The sequence below is a fragment of the Bombina bombina genome, chromosome 2, assembly GCF_027579735.1.
Source record: "Bombina bombina isolate aBomBom1 chromosome 2, aBomBom1.pri, whole genome shotgun sequence".
Classification (NCBI taxonomy): domain Eukaryota; kingdom Metazoa; phylum Chordata; class Amphibia; order Anura; family Bombinatoridae; genus Bombina; species Bombina bombina.
In genome coordinates this window covers 618,447,925-618,469,361 of record NC_069500.1, presented here as the reverse complement: position 1 = coordinate 618,469,361, position 21,437 = coordinate 618,447,925, and the positions used below count along the sequence as shown (strand labels likewise).

General features: G+C 40.2%; 1 protein-coding gene across 1 annotated transcript in view; it reads right to left on the bottom strand.

Moving 5' to 3' along the window:
- The window catches only part of JAK2 (Janus kinase 2), a 737,012-nt gene that overhangs the window by 478,435 nt on the left and 237,140 nt on the right, over positions 1-21,437 (bottom strand). The window contains exon 3 of the mRNA XM_053702553.1: positions 17,834-17,957. Coding sequence (XP_053558528.1) covers positions 17,834-17,957 — 124 coding nt within the window. The remainder of the gene's footprint in view (positions 1-17,833; positions 17,958-21,437) is intronic.

Sequence of the window (21,437 nt, the reverse complement as noted above, 5' to 3'; positions counted from 1 at the left end):
AGAGGATTAGGACACAAGGAAGGAACAACAATCTCCTGATTAATGTTCCGGTCAGAAACTCTAACTTTGTACGTAAAACTACCTTATCTGAATGAAAAATCAGATAAGGAGAGTCATACTGTAATGCCGAGAGCTCTGACACAGCAATCTACTTAAAATTGTACTAATATATGTTTTAAAATATAATCACGAACTTTGCACACATTGTACTCTAATCTGCCCCAGCCTTTTTTAGTGCGCTTCTAAATTATATCTCAAACTCTTTCTGGGGTAGCTAGGTACCTCATTCATTTTAGGAGCAATATAGGCATACACCTAGAGCTAGGTTAATCAACACCTCCAATTTTGAAAAGACCTGGTAAGTTTACTTAAAGGCATAATAACAGTGATAACCTTTTATGATATAAGCAACAACATGTGATGTTTGCAGAAGAAATCAAGTACATGAACTGAATATGTAAAAAAACAGTAAATGTTATTGTACATGTAGAAACATTGATAGCATAAAACACCCATCCACATATAGCAGATAGCCAAACCAGTACTGAAAACAATCAGCAGAGGTAGTGGTATATAAGAGTATATAGTCTATCTGAAAAGGGAGGTAGGAGATGAATCCCTACGACTGATAACAGAGAACCCTTGAAAAGATTTCCCATGAGGGAAACCATAAAATCAATAGGCGTTACTCTCTTCACATCCCTCTGACAAACGCTGTACTCCGAGGAATTGGGCTTCAGAATGCTTAGAAGCGCTTATCATAGAAGAAATAAAAAAGGTAAGCATACATTTTATTTTCTTTCCTAAGACATGGAGAGTCCACAACGTCATTACAATTACTAGTGGAAACCAATACCCAAGCTAGAGGACACAGAATGAACAGGGAGGGAGAACAAGACAGGCAGACTTAAACAGAAGGCACCACCGATTGAAGAACCTTTCTCCCAAAAGAGGCCTCAGCCAAGGCAAAAGTATCAAATTTGGAAAATTTGGAAAAAGTATGCAGAGAGGACAATGTTGCAGCCTTGCAAATCTGTTCCACAGAAGCTTAATTTTTGAAAGCCCAAAAAGAGGAGACAGCCATAGTGGAATGAGCAGTAATTCTCTCAGGAGGCTGCTGTCCAGCAGTCTCATATGCAAAATGAATCATCCTTATCAACCAGAGGGAAAGAGAAGTAGAAGTAGCCTTCTGACCCCTACGCTTTCCAGAGAAACAAATAAACAGGACAGAAGACTGGCGAAAATCCTTAGTAGCCTGTAGGTAGAATTTTAGAGCATGCACAACATCCAAGTTGTGCAACAGACGTTCCTTATGAGAAGAAAGATTAGGACAGAGAGAAGGAACAACAATTTCCTGATTAATATTCCTATCCAAAACCACCTTAGAGAGAAACCCAAACTTAGTATGAAGAATCGCCTTACCCGCATGAAAAATAAGGCAAGGCGAATCACACTGCAAAGCCGAGGAGACCAGGGACTGATGAAAAGATTGAATATCCGGCACATCCAAAGCTTATGTAAAAGAATAGATAATGCAGAAATCTGACCTTTCAGAGATCTGACTGGCAACCCTTTCTCCAGACCTTCCTGGAGAAAAGACAATATTCTAGGAATCCTGACCCTACTCCAAGAGTAGCCCTTCGATTCACACCAATAAAAGGTATTTACACCATACCAGGCTTGCGAGACTGGAGCATGGTATCAATAACGATTCAGAAAACCCACGCTTAGTCAGAACTATGCGTTCAATCTCCAAGTAGTCAGCTTTAGAGAAATGAGATTTGGATGGAGGAAAGGACCCTGAGTTACAAAGTCCTTCCTCAGAGGTAACCTCCAAGGAGGAAAAGATGACATCTTCACAAGGTGTGCATACCAGATCCTGCGAGGCCAAGCAGGAGCTATTAGAAATACAGACACTCTCTCCTGTTTGATATGAGCAATGACTCGTGGAAGGAGCCGCGAACGGAGGAAACAGGTATGCTAGACTGAATTCCCAAGGGACCACCAGAGCATCTATAAGAGCGGCCTAAGGATCTCTTGACCTTAAACGATACCTTGGAAGCTTGGCGTTCTAACGAGACGCCATCAGATCTAACTCCGGCACCCCCTACTTGAGGGTTAGCCTGGAGAACACCTCTGGATGGAGAGCCCACTCCCTGGGATAAAATCTCTGTCTGATCAGAAAATCCGCCTCAGACTTGTCCACTCCTGGAATGTGGATAGCAGATAGAAAACAATTGTGAGCTTCCGCCCACTAAATAATCTGTGCCACCTCCTTCATGGCTAAGGAACTCCGAGTTCCCCCCTGGTGGTTGATGTAAGCCACTGAGGTGATGTTGTCCAATTGTAACCTGATAAACCGGGCTAAGGACAATTGAGGCCAAGCCATCAGAGCATTGTAGTTCGCTCTCAACTCCAAGATGTTTATGGGGAGAACAGACTCCTCCCGCAGTCCATAGGCCCTGAGTCTTTAACGAGTCCCATACTGCTCCCAAGCCTAGAATGTCACAATCACCCAGGAAGGTCTCCGGAAGCATGTGCCCTGAGACAGATGATCCTTAAAAAACATAATTTATGTAAGAACTTACCTGATAAATTCCTAATTTTTTAGGAATTGGAATAATTGTGCTTTATACAAAAAAAATCATAACCACCACAAAAAAGGGTGGGCCTCATGAACTCTTGCTAATATGAAAGAAATGAATTTATCAGGTAAGTTCTTACATAAATTATGTTTTCTTTCATGTAATTAGCAAGAGTCCATGAGCTAGTGACGTATGGGATAGCAGATACCCAAGATGTGGAGCTTCCACGCAAGAGTCACTAGAGAGGGAGGGATAAAATAAAGACAGCCAATTCCGCTGAAAAATTTATCCACTACCCAAATCAAAAAGTTTCAATTTTTATAATGAAAAAAACTGAAATTATAAGCAGTAGAATCAAACTGAAACAGCTGCCTGAAGTACCATTCTACCAAAACTACTTCTAAAGAAGAGAAAACAACAAAAAAGGTAGAATATAGAAAAAAGATGCAAAAGAAGACCAAGACATTACTTTGCAAATCTGATCAACAGAAGCTTCATTCTTAAAAAGCCCAGGAAGTAGAAACTTACCTAGTAGAATGAGCCGTAATCCTCCGAGACGGGAATCCACCCGACTCCAAATAAGCATGATGAATCAAAAGTTTAAACAAGATGCCAAATAAATGGCAGAAGCCTTTTGACCTTCCTAAAACCAGAAAAGATAACAAAACAGACTAGAAGTCTATCTGAAATCTGAATAGCTTCAACATAGGATTTAAAACTCTTACCATATCCAAAGAATGTAAGAATCTGACCAAAGAAGTTTTAGGAAAACAATAATTCCTCCCTAATGTTGTTAGAATTTACAACTTTAGGTAAAAAATGAAATGAGGACAGCAAAAACCACCTTACCCTGATGAAAAAATCAGAAAAAAAAGATTCACAAGAAAAAACAGATAATTAAAAAACTGAACTAGCTGAAGAAATGTCCAAAAAAAACAATACTTTCCATGAAAGTAATTAATGTCCATAGCAAGCATATGCTCAAATGGAAGAGAAAGAGAAATTGGCTTAATGACAGGTTTGATACGAATCAAAACCTGAACAAAATGATGAATATCAGAAAGCAACACTGCCTTATTCTGATAAAAAATCAGAAAAAGAATTTCACAAGAAAGAGCAGATAACTCAGAAACTCTTCTAGCAGAAGAGATAGTCAAAAGGAACAATACTTTCCAAGAAAGTAATTTATGTTCAGAAAATGCATAGGGTCAAACGGAGGAGCCTAAAAAGCCCTCAGCACCAAATTGAGAAAAATACTAAGAAATGTAGGTCTTCCAAACTCGATAATAAATCTTTCTAAAGACAGATTTACGAGCCTGAAACACAGTATTAATCAATAAGTCAGAGAACCTCTATGACTAAAAAAACAAACGTTCAATCTCCATCCCTTCAAATTTAATGATTTGAGATCTTGATGGAAAAATAAGCCTTATGAAAGAAGGTCTGGTCTTAACGGAAGTGTCCAAGGTTGGCAACTGGCCATCCAAATGAGATCCGAATACCAAAACCGGAGAGGCCATGCTGGAGCCACCAGCAGTACAAACAAACACTCCATTAGAATTTTGGAAATTACTTTTGGAAAAAGAACTAGAGGCGGAAAGATGTAGGCAAAATGATAATCCCAAGGAAATATCAATGCATACACTACTTCCGCCTGAAGATCCCCGGGCCTGAATAGGCCCCTGGGAAGTTCTTATTCAGATGAGATGCCAACAGATCTAATTCTGGAAACTCTTACATCTGAAAAACGAAAAACATATCTGGGTAAGAGAGACCATTCTCCCGGAAGTAAAGCTTGATTAACAGAGATAATCCGCTTCCCAAATGTCTATACCTGGGGAAAAAACCACAGAATTTAGATAGGAGCTGGATTTAGCCCAAGCAAATATCCAAGATACTTCTGTCCCAGCCTAAGGACTGATAGTCCCACCCTGATGATTGACATACACCACAGTTGTGACATTGTCTGAAAAACAATAAACATCTCTTCTTCAAAATAAACTAACTGAAGAACTCTGAGAAAGCACAGAGTTCTAAAAATAACAAATGGTAAACTCGCCTCCTGAGATTTCCAAACCCCTTGTGCTGACAGAGATCCTCAGACAGCCTCCCAACCAAAAAGACTCACATCTGTAAAGATCATGGCCCAGGTTGAAAGAAACGAAGAAACCTGTAGAACTAAATGATGGTGATCTTAACCATCAAAACAGATAGTTAAACATTAGGATCTGAAGATTTAAAATATAAAATCCTAGAATCCCTGCACCATTGTCCAGCATAAAAAACTGGAAAGGCTTTCTAAAAAATGAGCAAGGGAATTGAATCCAACGCTGCAGTCATAAAACCTAAAACTTCCATGCATATATAGCAACTGAAGGAAATAATAGAGACTAAAGGTACCGACAGACGGAACCCAAAATTGACACTTGTCTGTTTAGAGACAAAGACAGTGATCCAAACTATCTGGAAACCTAAAATAGGTGACCCTTGTGTGAGGAATCAAGAGCTTTTGAAAAAAAGAACCTCTAACTATGTCCTGAAAGAACAAAGTTGAATCATATGAGATTCCACAGCCTCAGAAAATAATCTGAATGAAAACAGAAAATGAAGATATGCATCTATTGTATCTAATGAAAACAAATAAAGCCATCACTGACCAACAAAAATAGACCATATAAATACCAATCTAAAAGATGATACATTTATATAACAAAAATATTTTCTATCTTTGGAACAATGAATAGTTTTAATAAAACCCCAAAACCCAGTTCCTAAAAATGGAACTGGAAGAAACACCCCAGAAGATTCCAGGTCTGAGCAGCACTTGAGCCCCAATGGTGATCAGCCTGCGCTTCAACATTATCCTAAAATATATAGGACTGAAACACACTTAACGAAAAAAAAACATAATTTATGCTTACCTGATAAATTCCTTTCTTCTGTTGTGTGATCAGTCCACGGGTCATCATTACTTCTGGGATATAACTCCTCCCCAACAGGAAATGCAAGAGGATTCACCCAGCAGAGCTGCATATAGCTCCTCCCCTCTACGTCAGTCCCAGTCATTCGACCAAGAATCAACGAGAAAGGAGTAACCAAGGGTGAAGTGGTGACTGGAGTATAATTTAAAAGATATTTACCTGCCTTAAAACAGGGCGGGCCGTGGACTGATCACACAACAGAAGAAAGGAATTTATCAGGTAAGCATAAATTATGTTTTCTTCTGTTATGTGTGATCAGTCCACGGGTCATCATTACTTCTGGGATACCAATACCAAAGCAAAAGTACACGGATGACGGGAGGGATAGGCAGGCTCATTATACAGAAGGAACCACTGCCTGAAGAACCTTTCTCCCAAAAATAGCCTCCGAAGAAGCAAAAGTGTCAAATTTGGAAAATTTGGAAAAAGTATGAAGCGAAGACCAAGTTGCAGCCTTGCAAATCTGTTCAACAGAGGCCTCATTCTTAAAGGCCCAAGTGGAAGCCACAGCTCTAGTGGAGTGAGCTGTAATTCTTTCAGGAGGCTGCTGTCCAGCAGTCTCATAGGCTAAACGTATTATGCTACGAAGCCAAAAAGAGAGAGAGGTAGCAGAAGCTTTTTGACCTCTCCTCTGTCCAGAATAAACGACACACAGGGAAGAAGTTTGGCGAAAATCTTTAGTTGCCTGCAAGTAGAACTTGAGGGCACGAACTACATCCAGATTGTGTAGAAGACGTTCCTTCTTTGAAGAAGGATTTGGACACAAGGATGGAACAACAATCTCTTGATTGATATTCCTGTTAGTGACTACCTTAGGTAAGAACCCAGGTTTAGTACGCAGAACTACCTTGTCTGAGTGAAAAATCAGATAAGGAGAATCACAATGTAAGGCTGATAACTCAGAGACTCTTCGAGCCGAGGAAATAGCCATTAAAAACAGAACTTTCCAAGATAACAATTTTATATCAATGGAATGAAGGGGTTCAAACGGAACACCCTGTAAAACGTTAAGAACTAAGTTTAAACTCCATGGCGGAGCAACAGCTTTAAACACAGGCTTGATCCTAGCTAAAGCCTGACAAAAGGCCTGGACGTCTGGATTTTCTGACAGACGCCTGTGTAACAAGATGGACAGAGCCGAAATCTGTCCCTTTAATGAACTAGCTGATAAACCCTTTTCTAAACCTTCTTGTAGAAAGGACAATATCCTAGCGATCCTAACCTTACTCCAGGAGTAACCTTTGGATTCGCACCAGTATAGGTATTTACGCCATATTTTATGGTAAATCCTTCTGGTAACAGGCTTCCTAGCCTGTATCAGGGTATCAATAACCGACTCAGAAAAACCACGTTTTGATAAAATCAAGCGTTCAATTTCCAAGCAGTCAGCTTCAGAGAAGTTAGATTTTGATGTTTGAATGGACCCTGTATCAGAAGGTCCTGTCTTAGAGGTAGAGACCAAGGCGGACAGGATGACATGTCCACTAGATCTGCAAACCAAGTCCTGCGTGGCCATGCAGGCGCTATTAGAATCACTGATGCTCTCTCCTGTTTGATTTTGGCAATCAATCGAGGAAGCAACGGGAAGGGTGGAAACACATAAGCCATCCCGAAGTTCCAAGGTGCTGTCAAAGCATCTATCAGAACCGCTCCCGGATCCCTGGATCTGGACCCGTAGTGAGGAAGTTTGGCGTTCTGGCGAGACGCCATGAGATCTATCTCTGGTTTGCCCCAACGTCGAAGTATTTGGGCAAAGACCTCCGGATGAAGTTCCCACTCCCCCGGATGAAAAGTCTGGCGACTCAAGAAATCCGCCTCCCAGTTCTCCACTCCCGGGATGTGGATTGCTGACAGGTGGCAAGAGTGAGACTCTGCCCAGCGAATTATCTTTGATACTTCCATCATTGCTAGGGAGCTTCTTGTCCCTCCCTGATGGTTGATGTAAGCTACAGTCGTGATGTTGTCCGACTGAAACCTGATGAACCCCCGAGTTGTTAATTGGGGCCAAGCCAGAAGGGCATTGAGAACTGCTCTCAATTCCAGAATGTTTATTGGAAGGAGACTCTCCTCCTGATTCCATAGTCCCTGAGCCTTCAGAGAATTCCAGACAGCGCCCCAACCTAGTAGGCTGGCGTCTGTTGTTACAATTGTCCAGTCTGGCCTGCTGAATGGCATCCCCCTGGACAGGTGTGGCCGATAAAGCCACCATAGAAGAGAATTTCTGGTCTCTTGATTCAGATTCAGAGTAGGGGACAAATCTGAGTAATCCCCATTCCACTGACTTAGCATGCACAATTGCAGCGGTCTGAGGTGTAGGCGTGCAAAAGGTACTATGTCCATTGCCGCTACCATTAAGCCGATCACCTCCATGCATTGAGCTACTGACGGGTGTTGAATGGAATGAAGGACACGGCATGCATTTTGAAGCTTTGTTAACCTGTCTTCTGTCAGGTAAATCTTCATTTCTACAGAATCTATAAGAGTCCCCAAGAATGGAACTCTTGTGAGAGGAAAAAAAGAACTCTTCTTTTCGTTCACTTTCCATCCATGCGACCTTAGAAATGCCAGAACTAACTCTGTATGAGACTTGGCAGTTTGAAAGCTTGAAGCTTGTATTAGAATGTCGTCTAGGTACGGAGCTACCGAAATCCCTCGCGGTCTTAGTACCGCCAGAAGGGCACCCAGAACCTTTGTGAAGATTCTTGGAGCCGTAGCCAATCCGAATGGAAGAGCTACAAACTGGTAGTGCCTGTCTAAGAAGGCAAACCTTAGATACCGGTGATGATCTTTGTGAATCGGTATGTGAAGGTAAGCATCTTTTAAATCCACTGTGGTCATGTACTGACCCTTTTGGATCATGGGTAAGATTGTCCGAATAGTTTCCATTTTGAACGATGGAACTCTTAGGAATTTGTTTAGAATCTTTAAATCTAAGATTGGCCTGAAAGTTCCCTCTTTTTTGGGAACCACAAACAGGTTTGAGTAGAACCCTTGTCCTTGTTCCGACCGCGGAACCGGATGGATCACTCCCATTAATAACAGATCTTGTACACAGCGTAGAAACGCTTCTTTCTTTATCTGGTTTGTTGACAACCTTGACAGATGAAATCTCCCTCTTGGGGGAGATAATTTGAAGTCTAGAAGGTATCCCTGAGATATGATCTCTAGCGCCCAGGAATCCTGAACATCTCTTGCCCAGGCCTGGGCGAAGAGAGAAAGTCTGCCCCCCACTAGATCCGGTCCCGGATCGGGGGCTCTCGGTTCATGCTGTCTTTGGGGCAGCAGCAGGTTTCCTGGCCTGCTTGCTCTTGTTCCAGGACTGGTTAGGCTTCCAGCCTTGCCTGTAACGAGCAACAGCTCCCTCCTGTTTTGGTGCAGTGGAGGTTGATGCTGCTCCTGTTTTGAAATTCCGAAAGGGACGAAAATTAGACTGTCTAGCCTTAGCTTTGGCTTTGTCTTGAGGTAGGGCGTGGCCCTTACCTCCTGTAATGTCAGCGATAATTTCTTTCAAACCGGGCCCAAATAAAGACTGCCCCTTGAAAGGTATATTAAGTAATTTGGACTTAGAAGTAACATCAGCTGACCAGGATTTTAACCACAGCGCCCTACGTGCCTGTATGGCGAATCCTGAGTTCTTAGCCGTAAGTTTGGTTAAATGTACTACGGCCTCCGAAATGAATGAATTAGCTAGTTTAAGGACTCTAAGCCTGTCCGTAATGTCGTCTAGCGTAGATGAACTAAGGTTCTCTTCCAGAGACTCAATCCAAAATGCTGCCGCAGCCGTAATCGGCGCGATACATGCAAGGGGTTGCAATATAAAACCTTGTTGAACAAACATTTTCTTAAGGTAACCCTCTAATTTTTTATCCATTGGATCTGAAAAAGCACAGCTATCCTCCACCGGGATAGTGGTACGCTTAGCTAAAGTAGAAACTGCTCCCTCCACCTTAGGGACCGTTTGCCATAAGTCCCGAGTGGTGGCGTCTATTGGAAACATCTTTCTAAATATTGGAGGGGGTGAGAACGGCACACCGGGTCTATCCCACTCCTTAGTAACAATTTCAGTTAGTCTCTTAGGTATAGGAAAAACGTCAGTACTCGCCGGTACCGCAAAGTATTTATCCAACCTACACAGTTTCTCTGGTATTGCAACGGTGTTACAATCATTGAGAGCTGCTAAGACCTCCCCTAGTAATACACGGAGGTTCTCCAATTTAAATTTAAAATTTGAAATATCTGAATCCAATCTGTTTGGATCAGAACCGTCACCCACAGAATGAAGCTCTCCGTCCTCATGCTCTGCAAGCTGTGACGCAGTATCAGACATGGCCCTAGTATTGTCAGCGCACTCTGTTCTCACCCCAGAGTGATCACGCTTGCCTCTTAGTTCTGGTAATTTAGACAAAACTTCAGTCATAACAGTAGCCATATCTTGTAATGTTATCTGTAATGGCCGCCCAGATGTACTAGGCGCCATAATATCACGCACCTCCCGGGCGGGAGATGCAGGTACTGCCGCGTGAGGCGAGTTAGTCGGCATAACTCTCCCCTCGCTGTTTGGTGAAATTTGTTCAAATTGTACAGATTGACTTTTATTTAAAGTAGCATCAATACAGTTAGTACATAAATTTATATTGGGCTCCACCTTGGCATTGGAACAAATGACACAGATATCTTCCTCTGAGTCAGACATGTTTAACACACTAGCAATAAACTTGCAACTTGGTTATAATCTTTTTTAGCAAAAACGTACTGTGCCTCAAAGAGGTACTAAACGATTAAATGACAGTTGAAATAATGAACTGAAAAACAGTTATAGCATCAAACTTTAAAACAACACAACTTTTAGCAAAGGTTTGTTCCCATTAGTAAAATAACAATAATTAAATTTGACATAAAAATTACAGAGCAACGTTTTTATTCACAGTCAATATAAAATTCTCACAGCTCTGCTGAGAGAATCTACCTCCCTCCAAAGAAGTTTGAAGACCCCTGAGATCTGTCAGAGATGAACCGGATCATGCAGGAAATATAAGAGTAACTGACTGGAATTTTTTGATGCGTAGCAAAGAGCGCCAAAAACGGCCCCTCCCCCTCACACACAGCAGTGAAGAGAAACGAAACTGTCACAATTAAAACCAAACAACTGCCAAGTGGAAAATAATGCCCAAATATTTATTCACTCAGTACCTCAGAAATGTAAACGATTCTACATTCCAGCAAAAACGTTTAACATGATAAATACTTATTAAAAGGATTAGTGACTTTTAACAGAGTAGTTCCGGTGAAATACCATCCCCAGAATACTGAAGTGTATACATACATGTCATTATAACGGTATGGCAGGATTTTCTCATCAATTCCATTCAGAAAATAAAAACTGCTACATACCTCAATGCAGATTCATCTGCCCGCTGTCCCCTGATCTGAAGCTTTTACCTCCCTCAGATGGCCGAGAACAGCAATATGATCTTAACTACTCCGGTTAAAATCATAGTAAAAAACTCTGGTAGATTCTTCCTCAAACTCTGCCAGAGAAGTAATAACACGCTCCGGTGCTATTGTAAAATAACAAACTTTTGATTGAAGTCATAAAAACTAAGTATAATCACCATAGTCCTCTCACACATCCTATCTAGTCGTTGGGTGCAAGAGAATGACTGGGACTGACGTAGAGGGGAGGAGCTATATGCAGCTCTGCTGGGTGAATCCTCTTGCATTTCCTGTTGGGGAGGAGTTATATCCCAGAAGTAATGATGACCCGTGGACTGATCACACATAACAGAAGAAAAAAGACTTCTCACAGACGGTTTTACTCTGAACTTAATTCTGTATCCAAAATCAAAGAAATTTGTAAAACAACAAATTTAAAAAAAATCTTAACCTGCCCCTTACCAGCAAAGCTGGAATACGGCACATACATTGCAATTTTAGGGAGCTGATTTTGAACTAAAAGATTTCCAATTAAAAACATGTTACTTGGGAATTTGTTCCTTAATAAGAACAACCAAACTAATATAAGCTTAAAGTTTAGGCTTGGAACTCAATCATGAAGCCCAGAGTAACAGTTAAGAATTGAATCCAATTATAAACCAAATAATTGATTATGTTAGAAAAAAAGAAATATGGATTTTTTTTAAAAATCACAACATTCTGAACTTGCATAATCAACAAATGCAAAACAATAAGACAAATGCAACAGCACCTAGTCTAGTAGATTTTGTCCTTAACAATGCTAAAATAAATCATAATCTGATACTTGATTTTAAAGTAAACAGAAAAAATGAAGCAATTGCAACATCATTCAAATAAATCACAGGTCCAAGAAAAGTACCTGAAAATAAATAATTTTCCTTAAATAAGATACAACCATCTAAAGGAAAATAAATACTATTTTGCTATAGAAAACAATAGCATAATTAGCAGGAGTAGAGATAGCCCCATTAAATTGGAGAACCTTCAAAATGAATTTAACTGCCGGCAAAGAATATAGTTTAAAACCTTTAAAGAAGGAATAAAAGAAAATTCTCAGCCTATTCCATTCCCTAGTATGAGGAACTGGAAAAAACCTCTGAAAATACAGAAGAATAAATATTCAGAAATAAAATGTTAGTTAGTCTTGAAAAAGAACTAATTACCTTAATATCCAAAATAATCAACACCTTTTCAACAAAGAACAAATGTACTTTAATAAAAAAATAAAAAAGTAGATTTGTTAGTGTCAATATCTGATGAAGAAAATTCTGAATGAGAAAAAACATCATCAGAGAAGGATAAATCATTATGTTGTTGGTCATTTGAAACTTCAATAATTAAAAAAGAAGTTTGAAAAAGACCTAAAAATTTTATTAGAAGGCACGATGTCAGACAAAGCCTTTAAAATAGAATCAGAAAAATATTCTTATAAATCTTCTAAGTAATTCTTGTACATAAGATGTAAAAGGAATAGCAAATATATAAAGCATAAATACTAACGGATTCTGCATGTAAAAGTTTATCATGATAACTTATTACAAACCATAGCTAAAGAAAAACATTCATAACATTTAAAATAAATGAACTTAGCTTTGGTAGGACTGAACTCGGTCAACAGGAATCCCTTAGAACGTTTTTGAAACAGGAACAGTGAAATCTTGCAATATGTAATAGAAAAAAACAAAATTAAAGCAAAATTATCAAATTCCTTAAATGACAGTTTCAGGAATGGGAAAAGAATGCAAAATAATAAGCTTCTAAAAAACCAGAAGCAAATAAAAAAGTGAGGTTTAAATAATGTGAGAAAAAAATGGAACAAAAAAACGCCCACATTTTTTTTTGGCGCCAAATATGACACCCACATTATTGGTGCTAAATACAACGCCCATATTTTTTGGCGACAAGTATGACGCCACATCCTCCGATGCCGAAACTGATGCCCACATTTTTTGGCGGGAAAAAAATGTCTGAATACACATGCGTCAAAAATTACGTTTACAGAATACAACTTCCGGCGTCAACTACGGCGCCGGAAATGACAAAATTTTTTGCGCCAAAAAAGTCTGCGCCAAGAATGACACAATAAAAAGAAACATTTTCTGCCACCCAACAGCACGCAGGGAAAAATGGTCAACTGAAAATTTTCAAGGTAATGAAAAATAAATTGAATTAAAATGCATTATCCCAAATAATGAAACTGACAGTCTGAATTTATAAAGGAATACTGATTATCCTGAATCATGGCAAATATAAGTTTAAAGACATATATTTAGAACTTTACATATAAAGTGCCCAACCATAGCGCAGAGTGTCACAAAAAATAAGATTTACTTACCCCAGGACACTCCTCTACATGTAGTAGATGGCCAAACCAGTACTGAAACGAGAATCAGTAGAGGTAATGGTATATAAGGAGTATATTGTCGATCTGAAAAGGGAGGTAGGAGAAGAAATCTCTACGACCGATAACAGAGAACCTATGAAATAGATCCCCTAGAGGTAGACCATTAGACCATTGTATTCAAATAGGCAATACTTTCTTCACATCTCTTTGACATTCGCTGCACTCTGAGAGGAAAACCGGGCTTCAACCTGTTGCGAAGCGCATTTCAACGAAGAATCTTAAGCACAAACTTACTTCACCACCTCCACGGGAGGCAAAGTTTGTAAAATTGAATTGTGGGTGTGGTGAGGGGTGTATTTATAGGCATTTTAAGGTTTGGGAAACTTTGCCCCTCCTGGTAGGAATGTATATCCCATACGTCACTAGCTCATGGACTCTTGCTAATTACATGAAAGAAATCCACCACAAGAGAGAATTTCTTGTCAACTGTACCAGATCTATCCTCTGAGATAGAGCTGAATGTTCTCCGTTCCATTGTCTGAGCATACATAACTGCAGAGTTCTCAAATGGAATCGAGCAAAGGGAAGGATGTCCATGGAAGCGACCATCAGGCCAATTACCTCCATACAATGAGCCACTGATGGCGGAACAGTAGAATGTAGAGAGAGGCAAGAGGAGAGAAGCTTGGATTTTCTGACCACCATCAGAAAATCATCATAGATAGGGAATCTAAGATTGTCCCTAAGAAACAGACCCTTGTAGCTGGAACAAGGGAACTCATCTCCAGATTCAGTTTCCATCCGTGGGAACGTAGAAAAGACAACAAGATCTTTGTATGAGAGTTTGCTTGTTAAAAAGATGGCGCCTGAACCAATATGTTGTCCAGATAAGGCACCACCGCAATTCGCTGAGATCTGACAACTGCCAAGAGAGCCCCCAGAACCTTTGAGAAAATTCTGGGAACTGTGGCAAGGCCAAACAGAAGAGCAATAAACTGAAAGTGCATGTCTAGAAAAGCAAATCTCAGGAACTGTTGATAATCCCTGTGGATAGGAACATGAAGATATGCATCCTTCAAGTCTATGGTCATCATGAACTGACCTTCTTGGACCAAGGGAAGAATTGAACAAATGGTTTCCATTTTAAAGGATGGAACCCTGAGAAACTTGTTGAGACACTTTAGGTCTACAATGGGTCGAAGAGTTCCCTCTTTTTTGGGAACCACAAACAGGTTTGAATAAAATGCCAGACCTTGTTCTCTTACTTGAAATGGAACAATCACTCCCAGGGAGGAAAGGTCCTGAACACACTGTAAGACTGCCTCTCTTTTTACCTGATCAGCAGATAACCTTGAGAGGTGAAATCTGCCCTTGGGAGGATGAGATTTTAATTCTATTTTTGTAACCCTGAGATACTATGTCCACAGCCCAAGGATCTGGGACATCTCATATCCATTCTTGACAAAAAAGGATAGTCTGCCCTCCACCTGATCCATTCCCGGACCAGGGGCAGATCCTTCATGCTGACTTAGTCTCAGCTGAGGGTTTCTCTGACTGGGTCTCCAAGAAGACTTGGACTGCTCCTGCTTAGAGGAGGGAGCGAAAGGCTTTGGACCTTTGAAGTTACGAAAAGAACGAAAATTACTTTGACGTCCTTTAGGTCTATTCTTCTTGTCTTTTGGTAGAAAGGACCCCTTTCCACCCATAATTTCAGAAATTATTTCTGCCAGACCAGCACCAAACAAGGTCTTACCTTTATAAGGTAGCGACAGAAGCTTGGACTTGGAGGTAACATCAGCTGACCAAGATTTTAGCCACAGAGCCCAACGGGCTAGAACAGTGAAGCCAGATATCTTGGCTCCCAGTCTAACAACTTCCATGTTAGCATCAGAGATAAAGGAGTTGGCTAGTTTGAGAGCCTTAATCCTATCTTGTATCTCCTCCAACGGAGTCTCTTTTCAAATCAATTCAGACAAAGCATTGCACCAATAAGATGCTGCACTTGCTACTGTGGCAATACAAACTGCAAGTTGCCATTGAAGACCTTGATGAACATACATCTTCGTCAAATAAGCCTCCAGCTTTTTGTCCATGGGATCCTTAAAGGAACAGCTATCCTCAGTAGGGATCATAGTTCTCTTAGCCAGGGTAGAAATAGCCCCTTCTACTTTAGGTACTGTGCTCCATGAATCTCTAATGGATTCAGCAACAGGAAACATCTTTTTAAAGACAGGAGACGGGGAGAAAGGTATCTCTGGCTTCTCCCATTCCTGTGTAATAAACTCCATCACACGGTCTGGAACAGGAAACACTTCCACAGAGGAAGGAACATCATAGTATTTGTTAAGCTTACTACATTCCCATAATGGGAAAAGCAAATAAAGCCGCTGATACCGCAGAGGATATCTGTGCAGCAAAATCTGAGGGCAAATAAACTCCTCCAGGAGGCTGAGGGGAACGGCAGGGCACTGTATGTGAAGCCGTGGAGGCTTGGGACGTTAGAGGAGAAAGCTGTTGCATTGCCTGAACAGCATCATCCTGAGAGACATTAGGCTCAGAAACAAAAAAATTATCTTTAAATTTCAAAGTCTTTTCTAAACATGAAGAACAAAATTGCATAGGTAACACAATTTGGGCCTCAAGACACAATAAACATGTATCCATAGGAGCAGGCTCCTGTTCCCTGTCCATAGGTAAAAGAGTTCCCAATAATTAAAGGAATGACTGATATATGAAAATGAAAGTGTTCTTGGAGCTTTGGGAATCTTTGCCTCCTCCTTGTGGCCAGGAGTGGAATTCCCAGGAGTTATGCCTCATGGACTCTCATCACCTTAATGAAATAAAATTACCATTTGTATTGTATATTACGTTGTTATAATAGTGCAGGTAACTCTACGCATCTCACTGGTTTAGAAATTATTCTAAATAAACATACTTCATATTTGTGTATTTTTAATGAGTATGGATATAGATTCTACTGAATCTATATCAAGCAAAAGTTACTTTTTTGCAACTTCATAGACTTCAACTTAATATTTCTTAGTTCCAGTTGAATAGCTTCAGAGCTTGTTGCGACCTGATATTCTGTGAGGAGTATATAGTGTGAATTTTTACAATTAACCACCAGAGTTTATGGAATATGTAGTAGAGAGGGCAGTTGACTGGGTTTAGCATTCCCCCCCCTAGACTTTAATAAAGTAATTACCCAACTAATCAGGATTAAGTTTGTTAGCTGCACTAGAATTTGAGTATTTGAATTTACCAAAAAATGCAGTGCTGGCAATAATGTTTATAGCAATGTTATACATAGTAACGAACACAGCTGCCATAGAAATGTGCACACTTCTAAGATCCCATCAGCCTACCTAGGTTTAGTCGTCAACAAAGAATATCAAATAAGTGAATTGTTAAGTTGATAAAAAATTACATAATCTATCTAAATCATGAAAGTTTAAATTTTGACTCTACTAGCCCTTTAAGCCATAAAAAATAAACATTGGCATAAGCAGAAGCACAAACAAGACTTAAAATATTCATGTCTTTGCACATTTACATAGGAGTGTAATATTTATACAAAGACTGCTGCTTCATTGGATTCAGCTGATCTCTTTTAACAAACTGAAACAAGGTTCTCTTTATTCCACACAGACTCCTCTTATATTCTTACAAAAATAAGAGCTGTGGAATAAAGTATGTTTTAAAACCTGCCTGATGCAGTGTGTACTTGAAGTCCGAAATAATGATAATCTAGTTTTGTTTTTTTTGGTTTTGTTTTATCCCCAAGGCAGAACATAGAGTGATCTGAGATGTCATTGCAGAAAATGCAGCATGTCTGCAGAAAGAACAGGAACTGTTAGCACTTTAACTTTTCAGTGCTGCTCCACGTTAGGCTGTTCTTTTTATACAGAGCTGTTCTCTGGCTGCATTGTATAAGTTTTCCTTAACACAGTGCACCCAGAGCAAAGTGCTGTTTGAAGACAATAGTCAAATATACGGTAGTGCATTGATTGTTGTCTGGCTCTGAGATTTTTGCAAGCTCGTTCCCTAGCTTTTCAGTCTACAAAGCTGTTTTTCTCTGAATGTAAGATGTTTGTATGAGCAATGCAATTTTTTATTACTACATTTCTATGTTAGACTAAGAGAAAAGGAAACAAATTAATTCAAGAGACATTTTACAATTACTTTTTTGTCTGCAGCTAATTTGCAATGCACTAGATTATACAACTTTAAATATTGCTTTATTCTCCAGTTAACCAACACATTGCAATTGATCTTGTGCTTTAGTGTAACCGACAAATTAACAATTTTATTTAAAAATGACCTGCAGAAATTTTTCACTAAAAAGAAATCTCATCGCAGAAAGTGAAGAAAAGTTCTGTCTCTGTGGTTTTTATATTTCCAAAACCACTGAGACATCAAAATAATACACTAATACTTAAGTACCGTACCTTATTCGAAACATAAGCTTTTGTCTGGTAGATTCTTCTACAACGAAGTGGTGGTTAGGTGGAATCCACATTCTATCCGACTCATTCATTAGTGCAAACAACCCATAGTACACAGGCGTAACCCCTGGGAATTTGGAGAGAAGAAAAAAAAAAAGATTAAAATTAAAGGAATTACAAAGAAACATGTCTAACAATTGAAAGAATATATTTAAATACAAAATGTAAACTAATTGTTGCAAGGAGATGGATTTTCTGGGCCAGAGTACATTTGATACCAGAAGTTAACTGAAAGTTGTATAAAATAGAGCACTCTTTCTGAATCATGAACATTTATTTTTGACTGTACTGTCCCTTTATTGTTTGTTATCACCACTCAAATGGTTGTAAACTTTCTGGCCATGACAAGCTCCTGGCCGCGGTGGTCATGTTTTAAGTGTGGCTTGCATGTAGCAATACAAGTTCTTGTAAACCCAATCCATTTATGATTTTAGACAAATATAACAAAACCTTGCTTCAAGTTAATTGCCTACGTGCAGATTAGTGAAAATAAACAGTGATTACAAAATTGTGAAATAAATGCTTCAGCAACTTCCTTACAAGATATAGTGTAATGATGCAAAAGGCTCATGAGAGGTGGCTATATTGCAGCACAAACAGAGCAATTCATTTAAAGCAGCGTTTCCCAACTGCCGTCCTCCGGACCCTTAACAGGCTACATATTTATTATATCTTAACTAGAGCACAGGTGAAATAATCAGCTGATGGCTGAGCTGATTATTTCACCTATGTTCTAGTTAAGATTTAAAGGGATAGTAAATTCAAAATTAAACTTTCATGATTCTGATAGAGCATGTAATTTTAACCAACTTTCTAATTTACTTTTATCATCAAATTTGCTTTGTTTCATTGGTATTCTTAGTTGAAATCTAAACCTAGGCTTATATACTAATTTCTAAGCCCTTGAAGGCTGCCTTTTATCTGAATGCATTTGACAGTTTTTCACAGCTAGAGGGCATTAGTTCATTTGTTTCATATAGATGACATTGTGCTCATGCACGTGGATTTATTTAAGAGTCAGCACTAATTGCCTTAAATGCAAGCCTGTCAAAAGATCTGAGATAAGCAGAAGCTTAGATACAAGGTAATTACAGAGGTAAAACGTATATTTCTATAGATGTGTTAGCTATGCAAAACTGGGGAATGGTAAATAACAAATTATGCTTACCTGATAATTTCATTTCAATCTGTATGAGGAGAGTCCACGGCTTCATTTCTTACTTGTGGGAATACAGAACCTGGCCACCAGGAGGAGGCAAAGACACCCCAGCCAAAGGCTTAAATACCTCCCCCACTCCCTTCATCCCCCAGTCATTCTGCCGAGGGAACAAGGAACAGTCGGAGAAATATCAGGGTATAAATGGTGAAAGAAGAACAAACAAATATTCTGGTCTGCCCATCTGAGAAAATGGGCGGGAGCCGTGGACTCTTCTCATACAGATGGAAAGGCAATTATCAGGTAAGAATCATTTATGTTTTCCATCTTAATATGAGGAGAGTCCATGGCTTTATTCCTTACTTGTGGGAAACATATACCCAAGCTCTAGAGGACACTGAATGAAAACGGGAGTGTAAAAAAGAGGCGGACCCTATTCTGAAGGCACCACAGCCTGCAAAACCTTTCTCCCAAAAGCTGCTTCGGACGAAGCAAACACGTCAAATTTTTTAAAACTTTGAAAATGTATGTAAGGAGGACCAGGTAGCCGCCCTACAAATCTGCTCCAGAGGCCTCATTTTTGAAGGCACAAGAAGAAGCCACAGCTCTAGTAGAATGAGCCGTAATCCTCTGAGGAGGCTGATGTCCCGCTGCTTCATATGCTAAGCAGATAATGCTCCTCAACCAAAAAGATAGGGAAGTGGCAGAAGCCTTCTGCCCCTTGCGCTTCCCAGAATAGACAACAAACAATAGCCAAAGTCTGTCTAAAATCCTTCGTAGCCTGAAGATAGAATTTCAAAGCTTGAACCACATCTAAATCATGAAGTAAACGTTCCTTCGAAGAAAAGGGATTAGGACACAAGGAAGAAACCACAATCTCCTGATTGATGTTGCGATCAGACACCACCTTAGGGAGAAAAGCCAACCCAGTGCGAAGAACAGCTTTATCAGCATGAAAAACTAGGTAAGGAGGCTCACATTGCAAGGCCGCCATCTCAGAGAGTTTGCATGCCGAAGCTATAGCCAGTAAAAAAAGATCCTTCCAAGACAGTAACTTATTGTCAACCAAATGCATGGGCTCAAACGGAGCCCTCTGCAAAACCTTAAGAACCAAATTTAAACTCCAAGGAGGAGCGGAATGTCTAAACACAGGCCTGATTCTAGACAGAGCCTGAACAAAAGACTGAATATCAGTTCAATAGCATAGAAAGAGCCGAAATCTGTCCCTTTAAAAATCTAGCGGCAAGTCCCTTCTCCAAACCATCTTGAAGAAAGGAAAGAATCCTAGACACCTTGACCATATGCCAAGGGAATCCACGTTCTTCACACCAGAATAAGTAGGTCCTCCACACGTTATGATAGATGCGACGGGTGACTGGCTTTCTAGCTTGAATAAGAGTATCAATCACTCTCTCAGAAAACCCTCTCTTGGCTAAGACTAGGCGTTCAATCTCAACGCAGTCAGCCTAAGAGAATCTAGATTTTGATGAACAAAGAGACCCTGTTCCAGCAAATCTCTGTGACAAGGTAACCTCCATGGAGGAGATAATGACATACCCAACAGGTCCGCAGACCACATCCTTTGCAGCCACAACGGAGCAATGAGAATAGTCTAGGCTTGCTCCTGCTTGATGCGGGCCACTACTCGAAGAAGAAGAGTTAATAAAGAAAAAATGTATACTAGGTTGAATCCCCAGGGAACAGTTAAGACATCTATAAGCTCTGCCTGGGGATCCCTGGACCTCAACCCATATCTGGGTAGCTTGGTATTAAGTCTGGACGCCATGAGATTGATCTCTGGCATCCCTAATCTGTTGCAAATTTCTGCAAACACCTCGGGATGGAAAGACCACTCCCCCAGATGAAAGGATTGTCTGCTGAGAATATCCGCTTCCCAGTTGTCCACACCCAGAATGTGGATCGCTGAGAGCGAACATTTGTGGGACTCCGCCCAGTCCAGAGATCCAAGATACTTCCCTCATGGCTAGGGAGCTTCTAGTTCCCCCCTAATGGTTGATGTAAGTTGTCCGATTGAAATCTGATAAACTGGGTCAAACCCAGAAGAGGCCAAGCCCTCAGAGCATTGCAGATCGCTCGAAGTTCCAGAATGTTGATCGGGAGAAGAGATTACTCTCGAGTCCACCAACCCTGCGCCTTCCTGGTGCCCCAAACAGCTCCACATTCTATCAAACTTGCGTCCGTAGTCAAAATTTCCCAGGATGGTCTCAAGAAGGATGTCCCCTGGGACAGGCGATCTGGACAGAGCCACAAAGAGAGCGATTCTCTCAACCGGTTGTCCAGAGAAATCTGTTGTGATAGATCCGAGTGATCGCCGTTCCATTGCCTCAGCATGCACAGCTGAAGAGGTCTGAGGTAGAACCTGGCAAATGG